The sequence below is a fragment of the Pseudorasbora parva genome, chromosome 4 (genome assembly GCF_024679245.1).
Source record: "Pseudorasbora parva isolate DD20220531a chromosome 4, ASM2467924v1, whole genome shotgun sequence".
Classification (NCBI taxonomy): domain Eukaryota; kingdom Metazoa; phylum Chordata; class Actinopteri; order Cypriniformes; family Gobionidae; genus Pseudorasbora; species Pseudorasbora parva.
In genome coordinates, this window is record NC_090175.1 from 37,762,260 (window position 1) to 37,778,802 (window position 16,543).

At 36.2% G+C, this 16,543-nt stretch overlaps 1 protein-coding gene across 1 annotated transcript in view; it reads right to left on the minus strand.

Annotated features, from left to right (window-relative positions):
* slit2 (slit homolog 2 (Drosophila)) overlaps window positions 1-16,543 on the minus strand; it is a 108,791-nt gene that overhangs the window by 39,651 nt on the left and 52,597 nt on the right. Inside the window, 5 exon segments of the mRNA XM_067441678.1 lie at window positions 2,603-2,735; window positions 3,094-3,257; window positions 4,740-4,811; window positions 5,613-5,684; window positions 13,732-13,803. Of these exon segments, the coding sequence (XP_067297779.1) occupies window positions 2,603-2,735; window positions 3,094-3,257; window positions 4,740-4,811; window positions 5,613-5,684; window positions 13,732-13,803 (513 nt within the window).

Below are 16,543 nucleotides of genomic sequence, written 5' to 3' on the forward strand. Positions count from 1 at the left end.
TTAGCATAAAATTATTTTATAATCTTATCGTGTGTGTGTGTGTGTGTGTGTGTGTGTGTGTGTGTGTGTGTGTGTGTGTGTGTGTGTGTGTGTGTGTGTGTGTGTGTGTGCTTCTACTTATATTGTAGGGGCACATTTTTACAAAGACGTGAGCTAAACCTGACAAAACCTGGGTTGGATTATAGTATTTTAATACTATATATTATAATATCTATACAACAATAGCAGTCTATGCCATGTCCCATTTAGATAGCTAGTGTGTGAGTGTGCGTGTTTGTCTCTGGTCAAGCTATTCCTTGTGGAAACCCTCAAAAGGAAAATGGTGTGTGTGTGTGTGTGTGCAGGAATATGTGGTTTATGAGGACACAAATGTGTATAATGACATGGGTATCACAACGTAAACATGGTTTATGAGGGTGATTCCTGTGTCCTCGAAAGCTAAATGGCGTAAAAAATATTTTTTGAAATTCAAAAAAATGGCAAAAGATTTCTGTGATGGTTAGGTTCAGGGGTAGGATTAATGTAGGGGGATAGAATAAAGCAATAAGCCCCAATAAGCCATGGCTTACAGTGAATTCATAAAAGCTAAGGGGCATTAGGCAACGTTGAGCGGAGTATAAATACAAATATTAAAGCCAAAATATATGTATCAATGCAACTTTTAGGAAATAAAATCACTAAAAACCTTCCTTCCGCCTGAAAAAATAGTCCCTGATCGTGAAAAGCAACCACTGATCTATATAAATGTTCTATATATATATATATATATATATATATATATATATATATATATATATATATATATATATATATATATATATCAGTGAAAGCAAAATAAGTTTTTACGCCATTAGATATCTTAATGAGGGAGTCACTCAAAAATGAAGAATTTTATATTGAAAGGACTGAAACCTGTGTGAACATGGGAACAAGATGCAAATGAGGGTACAGGAAAACCCCTTTACTGGTTAAAAAAAACAAGATATTGCAACAGACAGTCAACTGATTTTTTTTATTATAAACAAACTAGGGCTGGGTAATTATCGCATTAACGCATTAATTAATTAACGCAGACAATTGAAAGGCCAGACAAACCATTGATCACAGGAGAATACAGTGCTGCAGCCATGCAGACATGTCTGTAGCCTAAGTCAAGGGCTTGACATTCTTTGTCTGGGACAAATGGGACAAATAAAATATAAAAATAACCAGAAACGTGAGAATGATTCAGATTTTTTTTTTTTTTGTATTATATTCAATGTAAACAGCCATTGATGAGTGTATCTCTGCCTCTGGTAGGCTACTTAACAAGTCGCGTTGAGGCTCGGCGCTGCCTGTTTCTTTGTGAGAGACATGGAGAATGTAGAAATCAAAACAATTGAGCAGCAATATTAACTCACAGAAGAAACATACTGGGGTAAAACTGAGTTTTTTGCAGTTGTTGATATTTATGATTTATTATATTGTTAATAACACAAGTCGACTTTGCAGTCGTGAATTGTGTAGCATGAATGGTGTAGCCTAGTTCAATATTAGCCTACTTAATATTAAGTTACTTACATTTTAGATCCAAACAACCTTTTTTTGTTCCATTTCAACGACGAAAATAGTTCCAAAAGAAAGCAACACTCAGCGCGGTGTTTTGTTACTAAATGATTCAGATTCAGCGTTTTGAATGAATCATTTGAATAAACGACTCAATGACTCACTTATGAAGACGATTACTTGCTGCCCCCTATTGGCGGTTATGTTTAAGCGTATGATTGCATGTTTTATTTAGAATTTGTTATTTAGAACAATTTACATTATTTATTGCAGCTGTATTTTTTGCTGTTTAAATTATTTAACTTGATTGGTAACGGCCTATAGTGTTTTTACTATTATAACTGAATTTATTAATCAAATGTTAGAATTTAACATGAAAGATGATGCATATATTTAATAAGATTTTTTAAAATGGCCTTTATAAAATTTAATAACGCCCTGGAGTGAATATCACATGCAGATTTAAGTAGGCCTATGTAAAAGCTGACAGAACACTGATGAGAATATCACTACAGAATCAATATATGTATACCACCAATTTGATTAAATTAATGTTTAAGTTGATATTTACAAGAAATATTGTAACTGTTACTAACTTTTAACTGCTGTAAAAAGCACCTTATTTGTTTAAAGTGTTTGCAAACCATATGTTATTGCGCTTTTGTTCATTTAGCAGCACTTTTGTATTCATTATCGAATTTTGCGCATACTGATACATAAAATCATGCGATTAATCGTGATTAAACATTTTAATCGTTGCCCAGCACTAGAACAAACGTATGTTTACGTTGCTAAGAGTTGTTGCTAAGGGTGTTGTACAGTGATACAGAGAACTGTTGGGTGAAGTGGTCATACTAGCCATGTTTTATCCTATGGTTTTATCGTGAATAAAACACAACTATTGACAAACCAGAATCAAAGACTGGAACTAACTGTTTTATAATCTACGGTTTGCACAGTATAAAAACCAGTACGCCTATGGAGAGTCCCCATAAACCACATAGTCTAGAATGTGTTTGTGCGTGTGTGTGCACGTGTCTCTCTGCTACTCATTTACATTTCAGTGATGGTTTCTGGCAGGTTGGTAGGTATTTCAGTCAGTCCTTTCCCCCGGCAGTCCACTATATTATTACTGCAGGTGCACAGCTCAGGACACTGCAGCACACTACAGGACGAATGTGACTGGGGACCTGAAACACACATGCAGGCAGATGAAAGGGATGTTAGGGATATGTGCTACACAAAGGAAGGTTGGGTTTGAAGGTTGAATTAAATAAATAAAAACTTTCTCAAGCAAAAACATTGTGGACAGCATATTGCAAACAAATGCAAATTAATGTTATTTCAGCACAAATAACTTGCCTTCACTGAAGTCTTGAAAGCATGAGCAAAGAAAAGAGAACAGCCAAAAAATGGACAGCATATGAAAGCTTTGACAAAACAAAACAGCAAAAATGTATTGTGCTTATTTATGTATGTGTTCTCTTTATTCTCACAAGCGCTTATATCCTATGAACAAACCACACAAATAAAACAACACAAGCTCACCTGTACATGTAAACTCTTTCTTTTGAACCTCAGCGATGTTGTGACCCCTCAGGGAGGGCGGGGCCATACACTGCGTGTAGAGGCCAAGACGGGGCCTCTGTCTCAGCCAATCAGAGAGCCAGGCCACATGGCAATCACACAGCAGATTATTAGAGTGCAGACGACTAGAGGGATGGAGAGTGCAAGAGAAAGAGTCATTCGAAGATCCGCTGGCATTCTAAGCTGATATATCGATAAAACCTGTGTGCATGTGTGTGAGAGAGTGTGTGTTTGTTATCGACTAGTGTTACAGTCTTGTAAATGCAAACAATGTGCAAACTCTGGTATTTCTGTGTGGTCAGCACCTTTAGTTTAGTTGAGTCCTTCCCTTTACAAGATTAATGTTATAAACAAACTCAAACCATATTTAGTTGTAGCTGACTGTAAAAACCTGATGTAATAAGCCAATTATATTTTCTTTGCATGATATGATGGCAGTAGAGGATGTGTTGAGACAGAAGAGGATAGTGTTTATTTTGTGGAATGTTATGTCATGGCAGAAATCATCACAGAGACATAGGACCAACTTCACACTGAATGGAGCTAGAGAAAGCACTGAAATGGACTTCTTTTGTCAAATCTCTCTCCAGTATTCTTTCCTTCCCAACGGGCCTTGAAAAGGCTTTTGAATAGTTTGGGTCGAAAGTGAGAATGATGAAAATCACTTTGTTCCACTGAAGCAGCACAACACAGCACTCAAACCATTTCAAGTTTTACCAGGTATAAGTTCACCTTGACACTGAATTGCTACATTTCTAAATTAGGAAGAAAAGAAAAGAAAAGAAAAAACACAACTGAACTCCCATTATCTATTGAAAAAAAAAAATGTTAGCCTATGTAACTGTGGTAACAGTGTAATTTTATTATTATTTGATACTATTAAAATATTTATTAATATTTTGAGTTAACTGTCACTTTAATGTATTTTAAGTTGTAGTTTAGTCATTTTAGTACTTCAACTTAAATTCATTTTATTTCAGTTGGTTGCAAATGCAATATTTCTTTATTTCAGTTGGTTGCAAATGCAATATGAAGTTTTTCCATCTAATATTTAGATTTAGATTCATTTCAGATTTACAATAGCAACATTGTTATGTTAATTACAGTATACAACAATTTTCTAACTGTATAAATCAATTGATAGGGAAAAATAATTTCACACTAGCCAAGTATGTTTCACGGCCTTCATTGTCCTTTCCATCTAGTCCTTTACTGGCTTTCCTTCCATTATCTATTGCTGACGTTCGGCTAACAAGGCCCAGAATACTGATATAGCAATTAGCTACTTTAGCTCATCACGTAAATGGGATTAAATCATGATCACACACAAAGGACTCCAATCTACAAAATATATGATAATGAAACATACATATTAATGCAGCTATTACAGCTTATTACCCCATAATCACACTTATTAAGGGCCAGCATGATAAGTGCTGGATAACATGCCAACGACAGTCTGAAGAACTGGTTTGAAGCAGTTTGTGTGTGTGTGTGTGTGTGTGTGTGTGTGTGTGTGTGTGTGTGTGTGTGTGTGTGTGTGTGTGTGTGTGTGTGTGTGTGTGTGTGTGTGTGTGTGTGTGTGTGTGTGTGTGTCAGATACTCACAATGTTCTGAGCTTGGGCATGTGGTTGAAACTGGCCACTGACAAACGAGAGATATTGTTGTTGTTCAGTGTGCTGTGAAACAAAGACACAGAAAGATAATAATCATTTTATAGAGCTATTACAAACATATATACAAACCCATGTTTAGCTTGTGTGGAAGCAGAATTTCCAAGCAGCTCTAAACAATAAAAAAGTGAGTGGCCCCTGCTTTCACTGTATATAAAAAGAGCATCTTAGACATTCTGCTAAACTCATTTTGTGTTCCAAACAAGAAAGAAAATCTTTGGAGGAGAGTGAGTAAATGATAACAGTAAGAGTAATGTAATCCTATTACAATATTCCATAAACAATCTTATAATGTTGATTTGACATTTATTTGCAGTATATCAGTATGCCTTCATGCATGTGAGTGGTAATATACATAGATTCATATCTGTTATTTAATACTTTTAAACCTCATCTGTCCATTTGTCACAAAGCATCAAAATAATCCTAGTAAAATAATCTGCCACAATCCCATTTATCTGTCTTGACTGCATTTACTCTAACAGGATTATTCCACTAATCCTACTTTAAAAAGCAGATACGCATTTTATACAATTATTCAACACCCCGCAGGCATGATCTGACAGCCGGTCACACAGCATGCAGTCCACATACAGAGAAATTCATACCAATTTAACATCAAAATACATTTTTCTAATCTCAATTTCAATCTAAAAATCAAACAAAGTGTCTGAAACAGTCCCAAAACCAGTTTTACCCAGCTTTGACCCAAGTCTAATGAGACCTCGATATCTGAAAAGATCTCTGCAGTGGCTTTAATTCAACAGAACACAATCACACAAGTTCACACACATGCAGTGCACTTACAGTACTTCAAGGTCCCGCAGAGCTCTGAACGCTCCATCTTCAATGCAGGAAATTTGATTATAGTCCAGTTGCCTGAGATGGGAAAAAGACAGAGAGACAATGTTTGAAGATCTTCTGTTTGGTGTTCAATGATTATCGTAATGGAGGAATACACTTTCAGAAACACTAGTGTTCCTTACTAATAAACTGCATATATTTTCACTCTCCTGTTCCTCAATCTGTCTTTCTTTTCTGTCACTCATTTTTGTCACAGTCTTCTTCTCTTTGTCCCCTAATTACTGTTCTTGAATTTCCAGCCTCCTCACTCTGTCTGCTGTGCTCTCCTCCACTACTGTCTACCTGCACTGCCCACTCCTCCCATCTGTGTGTGTGTGTGTGTGTGTGTGATGGTCAGTTTGCCTGGGCATCTCATTAAATTACACAATCATTAATTCAATTCTCTCTCTCTCTCTCTCTCTCTCTCTCTCTCTCTCTCTCTCTCTCTCTCTCTCTCTCTCTCTCTCTCTCTCTCTCTCTCTCTCTCTCTCTCTCTCTCTCTCTCTCTCTCTCTCTCTCTCTCTCTTTCTGTTGTGCGAGGGTGTGCGGAACGGTGTGAGCGTGGTGCAGAGTGGTGTGAGAAAAGTTTTTTTCATCTTCTTTCTGATTATTTTTTCATTGTTTATTTTCCGATTTTTTATTGAATTTTGTTAGTTTAGTTTGAGGGCCACGTGCTATCCGTTGAAGGCATGTAGGCCCAACCATAGACCGTAAAAAAACATGGACGACTCGACATCATCCGTTTCCGCTTGCCATTTTTGAAGCTTTCAGGCGGCCTTGCACGGCGCGGACATCTTGGGACCGAGTCTGCGCAGTAGCGATTTCGGGACCGGAGTTGCGCAGTAGAGCGCAGGAAGTAGAGCAGGAAGTACAGTCGCGATATCAAAAGCCCGCCCACACTCTCGCAGATGCAGAACAATTAATTATGTTGGTGTGAAATAAACAGTTATGGAAATGTAGAAATTAAAGCTAAAGCTCTAATCTGCTCCCAAAAATTTCGAAAAAAGTCCGTTAGTGCCTCAGTGACAACTTCACTCAGAGAAGACGTCAGTCTCAGCTGTCAATCATGACGTCACACCCCCCGTTTTTATAGCATCAAATAACTAACTCAAACTAAACTTATTTTTAAAACGAACACCTGAAATGAAATCATCGTGATGATAACTGCCTTCAGTGACATAAACTAACTTTGGGGGAAAATTTTTGAAGTGTAATTTTATTATTTAGTTTGCCTCGCGTCCATTAGAAATCACAGAGGGGCGGCTATACTGGGACCGGTCACCGGGGGGGGCGATCGAGGCGCGAAAGCTTCAGTAAATGAGAGGGAGACTGCAGGCTTGGGCCCAACAAGCACAGGGGTTGAATTCACTCACGAGACGCCATGTGATTAAAGTGGTGTCTGCGGTGAGCATCGAACAATGTTGTCTGGCCGTCGGGGGGTGGTGGGACATGCTAGTGATCTATTCTCTTCTAGAATGAACAATGCAACAGTGTTTTTTCTGGATAGTGTAGGCAAGGTGAATGAGTTGGTAGAATAAAGAATTGTTATTGATGGAGAATTAATTCCAGTTCTCCCACTCTCCTTACCAGTGAAAAAGGTTATTCTAAAAAGAAAACAATCTTGTTGTTGCTTTGTACACATACTATACATTATGAATTCTCTAAAAAAAAATTGGTAATATGTTTTTCCATATAGGTGCTTAGGTGTGTATACATGTATAATATAATATAATTATGGAGTGGACTCCTTATATTTGGTTATTTGGTGTCCTTTTGATCCTTGAAGTTTGCAGAAAATACAGTTTTCTGATTGTTTGCTGGATATAGCAAATGATTACAAAATGATTGTCTTTAATGAGATAAATGGTGTATGCTTAATTTTACGATAAGAGTGCCAATAATCGAAGAAAAAAAGAAGTATATATCGATTGACAGCCCTATTTTTTATGTCACTTCTGGAAAAATTAAATACTTTGGATGTGGTAAAGCAGGGGATTAATCAGAATTGTCCAAACAAAAATAAATGTAAATGATTTTGGAAAAGTTGCAAATGATTGCTTTTAATTACGGATGCAGATAATAATGCATCATTAATTGTATTAGATTTGTCAGCAGCCTTTGACACCATTGACCACCTTAAGGCAGTTTGTTGGTATTCAGGGCACAGTCCTAAAATGATTTGCCTCTTATTTGGAATGTAGGTCCTTTCTAGTGAAGATTTGGAATAACTACTCTGCTCTAGAGCAAAGGTCTCAAATCTAAGCCCTAGCCCGGCCCTGGCCCGAGATGCTGAGACCCTAGCCCGGCCCGTGTCCGACAGCTTATCAGAATGCTCGGCCCGAGTCCGACTGGAGCCTGTGTTTTTTTTAGGGGTGTGCATTGGCACTGCCTTCATGATTCGATTCGATTACGATTCACCAGGTAACGATTCGATTCAATTCGATTCTACGATGCATTGTGATGCATCAAAATTCTACTGCACACAAAGCAAATTTTTCATCAGTCATGAGGCAATACAAGCAGATATTAAACAACAGATTGTATTGGCTGCTATGTGTCTCCTGTATCTTTGACATAAAAGTTATTAAATAAAATAAAATGTAATTAAATAAAATGCAATTGACCCTTAAAATCATGACTGTTTCACCAAACATTCTTACATATTCAGGTCGTTAGCGACCCAGATCTATATTTAACATGGCTAGACCTCTACCTGTCGTGATAATATATAAAACTCCTGATTTTAGAGTAACAGCTACAGAAGAATAAAATAAAACCTATTTCGTTACCTTTTGGAGCTTGGAAGGATTCAGTTTGAGCAGATGTTTAAAACCATCATCATATGACCTCGTCAGAGCTCGTTTACCAGTATATCACTGAGTCATTTCAAGTTTTGCAGATTATAATTATTGTTTCGTTTTCTGTCAGAGGTAACTATGAGTGAACCATCACTTCATCATTGGGTATCAGACATTGCCACCTTGTGGAATAAAGGTGAATTGCGCTGTATTTCGTCATTATAGATTAATTTATTATTGTGCAAAAAATATGTACAATCCTACACATCGGGTCGTTAGCGCGTTAGCACGTTTTTAATAACCCGTCTATCGCGGTCATCTCCCTCCGCCTCAGCCATCTTCCTTGTTGTTGTTGTTATTCTCCCGGAACCGGAAGTATTTGAAACTTCACAACTTTATCGTCCGCCAGAAAATAAACAGTGACATAATCGATTATGGCACTTTGCCGCATCGATGCTGAATCGTTCATGCCCCGCATCGCGATGCATTGCCGAATCGATTATTGTTGACACCCCTAGTTTTTTTTATTTTTTTTTAGATTGTTGCAGCCATTGAAATAATTTGGTTTTGTGTTTAATGTCAAAGTAGTTATATTTTGTTTAGTTTCTTTATTAAGTTAATTTAGAAAAAAATTTATAGCATTTTTTTGTTTGTTAAGTTAAAGTTTTTATTTTTTTAAATGACGACCAAGCGGCCAGTGAGTTAACCGCTCAAATCAGCTCTTACTTGTCTTGCCTATAATAAAATCCATAGATATAGTGCGTGGCTCTCGCAAATGAAATGAGCTAACAAATAAAAATAAAAACAGAACATGCAGGTTGTCTTCTACCTTACACCTATGCAAAATGAATATAAATCTGATCTTCAATTCCCGCGGTATATGGTATTTTAACAGAGTTCACATCAACAAAACCAAAAGATTCAAGATGCATTTTATTCAGCAGCTCATTTCAAATTCAAAGACCGCAATATGAGAAAGAGCGACTTAAGCACTGGTAAGATCATTTGTATATAGCATATATATGCTTTGGGTTTTGTCTTGTTGTATTGTTGGTTTCTTTTTTACTGCAATGTACAGCACTTTGGAACTACAGTGGTAGTTTCTTGATCTCAGTTGTGTTTGAAGAGCGCACTCGTGTGTGTGGTCCGTGCTTATATCCACCAATCGGGTGGGCCAAGTAATAAAAAAATAAATAAATCGCAGGTGGATGAGAGATAAATCACTATGTTTATTTGATAAAAACGTTTTGAGACTGAACAGTATTATTCCAACCACTTTCAAAACAATCCCTCCCTCATGTGAACTGAGAGGGGAAAATAAGCTTATTAAATATGCAAATCTTATCCTATATTGATTATATTATATTGATATTATCTTATCAAATCTATCATAGCTATCAAAATCCAGTGTTCGGCATTTTGCGTACGTGAGTTTTTGTTGTTGATGTCTAAAAAAAAAAAAAAAAAAAAAAAAAAATTGTGTACTGTGCTAATTAATTGAGATTTCTTACAGCTCTTACAGGTTGTTGGCCTTGTCTGTTTCGTTGCTTCTATTACTCTCCCCTTTTTTGTAAGTCACTTTGGATAAAAGCGTCTGCTAAATGATTAAATGTTAAATGTTATCTAATCCTGGCCGTGGGCGTTTACTTCTAAGTCTTCAGTGTGGCACGCCCATCAAAACCCAACGTTTTGGAGAGAGCCTCAAAACCAGTGTAGAAAATAGCCTATTACTTATTAGTTATGATGTTTTTAAATGTAAAAACCATGCGAACATCATAAGTTGACCTCAGACAACAGTATACTTTTTTTTTTAAAGCCAATTCATGACACCTTTTAATTTCTCCTCAGGTCAACAAAAAATAAAAGGGGTGTAAAAGTGCAAGAATATTTTCCTGACTTGAAAAGTTGGATGGCTATTGATTCCTTTACCAACAAAGAAGTGTATAGGTTGAAGAAAACTGTGAGGAATATAAACAGCACCCTTTATAATGATATTGTATTTTTTCTTGAAATTATATTGGTTTCTTTAAATTGTGGTTTCTTTTTCTTCACTATGAGTGAGGTACATATTGTGTCTATGAATGCTTTAATGGCACAAAGAATTGTAAAAAAAGAAAGGTTTTTGAAGAAATGGAACAGAAAAAACATGCTTTTTTATCAAGAAACTCAGAGTAGCGAAGTAAGACTGGATGAAGGAATTTAGTGAAGTATCTGTATTAAGTCATTCAAATAGAGAGTGGTGGAGTTGTTTTTTATTTAGGTGATAATTATATATCATTGGATAAGTTTGACAGATTTTATGTTTTAAAACATCATTTGTATGTGTTAAACAAATACTTTATCACACCTTTGTCTTTTAATGATCATAATATGGTCAGTTGTACATTTATTTTAAATTCAGTGAAACCTAAAAATGCATATTGCCATTTTAAAATGAGTCTTTTAAATAAAAAATTATTTACTGAATTGTTAAAAAAAATTGGAAGGCTTTTAAGTAGAATAAATATTGAAATATATGCAACAATGGTGAGATTATGGCAAGGTGCAGGTAAAACAATTTATACAACAATACATTCTAAATGTCACAAAAGAATTTGTTGTCTCAAAAAAGTTGTCTCAAACCTCAAGTGATAGTAATTTTAGGGAAACCCATTAAAAAAAGAAACTCGCTTAAGAAAAAAGTGGAACTCTGTTAGAGTATAAAGTACAAGGAGCTTTAGTTCTCATTTTTTTAAAATATTGATCAAATGGATGCACCATGCACATATTTCTTTGGTCATGAGAAGAAGAATGGGCAAAAACGTTCCCATTACACAGGTATTACACAGGTTTCCAAATTATTTAATATCAATTGCTGTTTGTTGTCTCTAGACCAAGAGAAAGCTTTTGGTTTTGGTTTTAAACATGATTAAAATTCTTTATAGTGACATTGAGAGTGTTATTAAGATTAATAGTGGCTTATGTGTTCCTTTCAAGGTCAGTAGAGGTATTAGACAAGGATGTTCATTATAAGGAATGTTATAGTCTCTTGTTATTGAACCACTTCTAAAAGCAATTAGGTAGAATTTAGATGGTTTTAGGGTACCATCTTGTGATGTTAATTTTTGTTTATCAGCTTATGCCGATGACCTTATAATAATGATTAATAAACAAAGTGACACACGTTTTATCTAGACTGATAGAAGACTTTGGAACATGGTCTTCAGAAAAAATAATTGGAAAGAAAGTGAAGCATTTTTATTAGGGGACTGGAATGAACGGAAACCAATTCTTCCTGAAGGTTTGTGTTGGAAATGGTGGGATTTCATTTACCTTGGAGGTTTTTTGGGAGATGATTTGGTCACTTCACTTTTATAGCACAAACTGGTTTGTATTGATCCTCTTGTGAAATAGATGGCCGAGGTTCAAGCATTCAAGTGTTTGTTGACTTTTTTTGGGACATGCGCCATTGGATTCCGCAGAGTATTTTATTTTTACCCAAAGAGGAAGGGGGCCAAGGATTGGTTCTAATCCAGAGCAGAATTGCAGCTTCTTGGCTGCATTTTTTACAAAAACTTCTTGATGGATCTATGAATGTAAGCTGGAGGGTGATCAGTTGTGTCTTACTTAGGACTGTTGGAAATAAAACTGATGGATAAACCTCTTTTTTAATGGACCCTAAGTGCCTGGATCTTTCGAAAAGTCATCTTTTTTATTAACATCTTTTTTTAAATTCAGAGGACTGAAAATTTTCATTTCATTTTTTGGTTGCTGAATGAACCTTTATTTTTAAGGCAAGACTGGATCTTTCTGAGTCCAATTTTATTTACAAGGATTCAATAAGTTATTACAAAACTTAACAGTTTTTATTTAAAATCAGTCACTGTGCTTAACTGTGCCTCAATTAAAGAATGTAGAAGCTGTTAAGGATAAACTGGGAATCAGATCTGTTCATTCAGTGACTCATTTTCTGAAGTTAAAATAAGTTTTTACAGAAGTTCGAGGACTTCTCTCTAGGGACTAATGACCGTGAAGATCCTTTTTCTTCAACCAATTAAAACTAATTTTGAAGAGTATTACGTTTTTTTCTTTCAATTTTTGTTTTCATCTGTGGATTTTGTTTTCATGTGTAGGGAAAGATTTGTATAAAATGTGTGCTCATTCGCAACCAAAAGACACTTAATAAGAGAGTTGATACCCATTGGCATTCTGTTTTAAAACCAGGCGATGAGGTAAGACCTGAATGGAGAGTTTTTTTAGAAGCCGCCATTATCAAAAAGAACAGGGGATTTGCAGTGGAGAATCCTTCATGGAGCTATTGTGGTGAATTCTTTTGTTTCAGTTTTGGATTCTAAGAATAAATCATGTTGTCCTTTTTGTTCTCGAAAAGAGACTGAGTTTCATGTTTTTATGCAGTGCCTCAGACTTGAACCTTTGATTGTAATGGTGAAGGAATTGTGTATTAAGTTTAATTAACGTTTTTATCCTGAAACTTTTGTTTTGGGTTTTAAATATGTTCTAAAAAAGCTTCAATTATTAAATTCAATTCTTGGGCAAGCTAAACTAGCAATCTACAGTTGAAAGAGCTAAATAGAACAAAAAAACAAAAACAATGATGATGTTGTTGTCTTTAATTAAAGCAATAATTTCTCATTTGAAATGGTGTAGTTGTTAGTTGTGATGTTTTGTGTACAATTATTGATTATTATTTTTTTATTTTTTATTTTGTGATTTAAAAAAGGGAACTCTCTCTCTTTCTCTCTCTCTCTCTCTCTCTCTCTCTCTCTCTCTCTCTCTCCATCTCTCTCTCTCACACACACACACACACACACACACACACACACACACGCACACGCACACGCACACGCACACGCACACAGTCGTGTTTTCATGTTTTATGGGGACATTCCATAGGCGTAATGGATTTCATACTGTACAAACTGTACATCCTATCCCCTTACACTGCCCCTGCCCCTAAACCTACCCATCACAGGAAACATTCTGCATTTTTACTTTCTCAAAAAAACTCCTTCTGTGTGATTTATAAGATGTTTTCCTCATGGGGACCTAAAAATGTCCCCACAAGGACAAGGATTTCGGATATTGCCATCTTTGTGGGGACATTTTGTCCCCATAACGTAGGGATTACCAGGCCACACACACACACACACACACACACACACACACACACACACACACACACACACACACACACACACACACACACACACACACACACACACACACACACACACACACACACACACACACACACACACACACACACACACACACAGAAGACTCACAGGTTTTTGATCTCAGTAGCTCCTCTGAATGCTTTTCTTGGAATCCCTTGGATTTGATTTTCACTCAGGTCACTGTAAAATACAACAAGAGAACATTAACAATCTTAAGCAGTTATGAAGGCAGATGTGTATTTGAATTATCTATAGTTCTCTTTAAAGTGGAAAGTAGTCAGATTGTTTCCTCTCCTTTCTGGTTGTGTACAAAAAAAGGAAAGGCAGACAGTGAGACATCAACTGTCAAAATTCTGTCATCACCTCATAATTGTATGTTCTTTTTTTCTTTCTTGGAACACAAAAGAAGAATTGCATGCCATAACAATACAGTAAATGGGAACTGGAGCTTTCAATCATCAAATGACACCATTAGAGTATCGTAAAAGTGTTCTGTGTGGCATTTGAAGTCTTCTAAAGCAATAAGAAATTAAGGTTGATAATCTCTTTTGGTGCACTTTTTAGCGAAGAACAGTCTGATTTGTGAGGGAATCATTCAGAGTTTTGTATACAAGTTCAACAGATCAATTCGGTTCTCACCCTTTTTGATTCAAAGACCTCACTATGTGCAAGACAATATTCAAAGGTTGTCCTATTAAAGCTAATATGTATATCTGTTTGGGGATTTTAATGAAGATCATGCTAATATATAACAAAATGTAAATATTATTGGGTAATATTAATAATGTAATTAATGTAATATTAAATGTACTGAGTTATTGGGGCCGCCTGAAAATGCCAGGACCTCAATATTGGGCCCTGGCCATCTGTTTGAGATTAATTGAAAAGATTAAAATAATGTTTTTGTTTATAATTCAGACATCGCTACCAACAAATGACTGACAGTTGAGATGTCAAGACCTCCAGCATGGCTATTCGTATTGTATGGTTTCCGAAGACTTGGAAAATAGCGTCCGAGTCATATGAGTCACTTTTAGGATACTTTTATATAGTTGTTTTTTTTTTTTTTAGTTAGGATGCTCCAAGCCCTATAACTGCATAGAAAAGTTCCACCATTTCTTTCTTTCTTTTTTTCTTTTTTTGGTAACACTTTATTTTGATAGTTGCAACTACATGTCAAATAACTGTCATTAGAGTATTTGTAGACTGTCTGATTAATATTTACTAAAACTTTATTTTGTCCGTCCCCCAACAGACATTCTACTGACTATAAGTAAATTGGCAACTACAATTCAACTTATTCTACTAACCCAACCCCTAACACCTAACCGTAACCTACCAGTCTACTGACAGTCTACTAATACTCTAATGAGAGTTAGCTGACATGTAGTTACAAAGTTACTAGTTAGTAGAATGTCTAAAGTGGACTCTCAAAATAAAGTGTAACCCTTTTTTTCCCTCTAAATTATAACCTTTTTTATGTGTTTCACAAAGGAAAGAAAATCATATAGGTTTAGAATGACATAAGGGTGAGTAAAAAATTACACAATGTCTAAGACTGACAGAAGAGGCTAACATTAAGGCTTTCATTATACAGCCAAGCAAATGTTTTATGGTTACTAAAATTTGTCCCAAGCGGCATCTTTAGATAAATATGTTCAATATGAGGACAGAAAAGAGGACAAAGAGAAGAAAAAAAGAAAAAAAATGAAGGAATTATATTGCATACATTATATATTATACATGCACACACACAGCAAACTCTCATGCAAACTGTTATGATGAGACTAAACAAACATTCTAACTGAAGCCCCGGGTTCTCCAGGCATCAGAGCAGACATTTAAACAGCCTGGTTAAGTCTTCAGTGCTCTTTAAAAATGTCATCCTGACATGACCTGAGCGTGAACTGAATGGGAATTGTCTTTAATCAGGTTCATCTGCGTCTGTACAGGACACCTACACCGGGCTGCGTGCGCATTTATGAGATCAAACGTACTTCTGGATTACAGCACAAACATTCCAGCTGTCACCCAGATGACAGCGAGATGAATTCAGGCACAGACAATCAAAACCATTGAAACCAGACAATTCAAAAACCTGTTCCCAGTTTAACAGGGCGACTAACATCGAAATAAAGCACTACACACACACACAAAGACATGGTGGGAGGTGGACTTGACAACTAGTGAGGGCACACACATGCGCGCACACATGCACACATATATACAACTTCAGTGGCAGCATAGATTGGGACACCCAGGAGGGAATCGAGGGCTAAGAAAGAAACTGAGAATAAAAGAGAGAGTAAGAGGGTTGAATGATGACCCCTGAACACCTTCAGAGGAAGTGCTTCACTCACTCTCTTCCTCTTTTCAATAAATGAACAAAAACGAACAGAAGCTTAATCCTTGCTTTATTCTCTCTGTCACTTTATTCTTATTTTCTGTCCCTTTTACTCTTTCTTTTCTCCTGCTGAGCGAAAAAAAAACCTTGTATAACACAATAAAACACGAGAGAAGTTAAACAAATCTAATCAACGATCTTTATCTCTCTGTCTCTGTTTTCATACTGTGAGAATTAACATAATGAGTTATGAAAGAGCCACCTGCACTAATTATGACAATTCATTTCAGTGAATATCAATTACCATAATAGCCACAACCGAAACACTTGATTTTTTTTTTTTTAAGCGGTCACATGATCAGATTTTAAGCTCCGGTCGCATGATTCGACATTCAAGGGGTTCTCAAAGGTTGACCTTTGCACCCATGCATGCGTGCGGGCTCCTGTGTGTGCATTTCTGTAGGGGGTGACTTTAATGAAGTGTCTTCCCTCACGCAAAGCAGACCCTCAAAGACAACCCTCTCATTTATAGACATACACACGCACACACATACACACACAGCATGGGACCCTTAC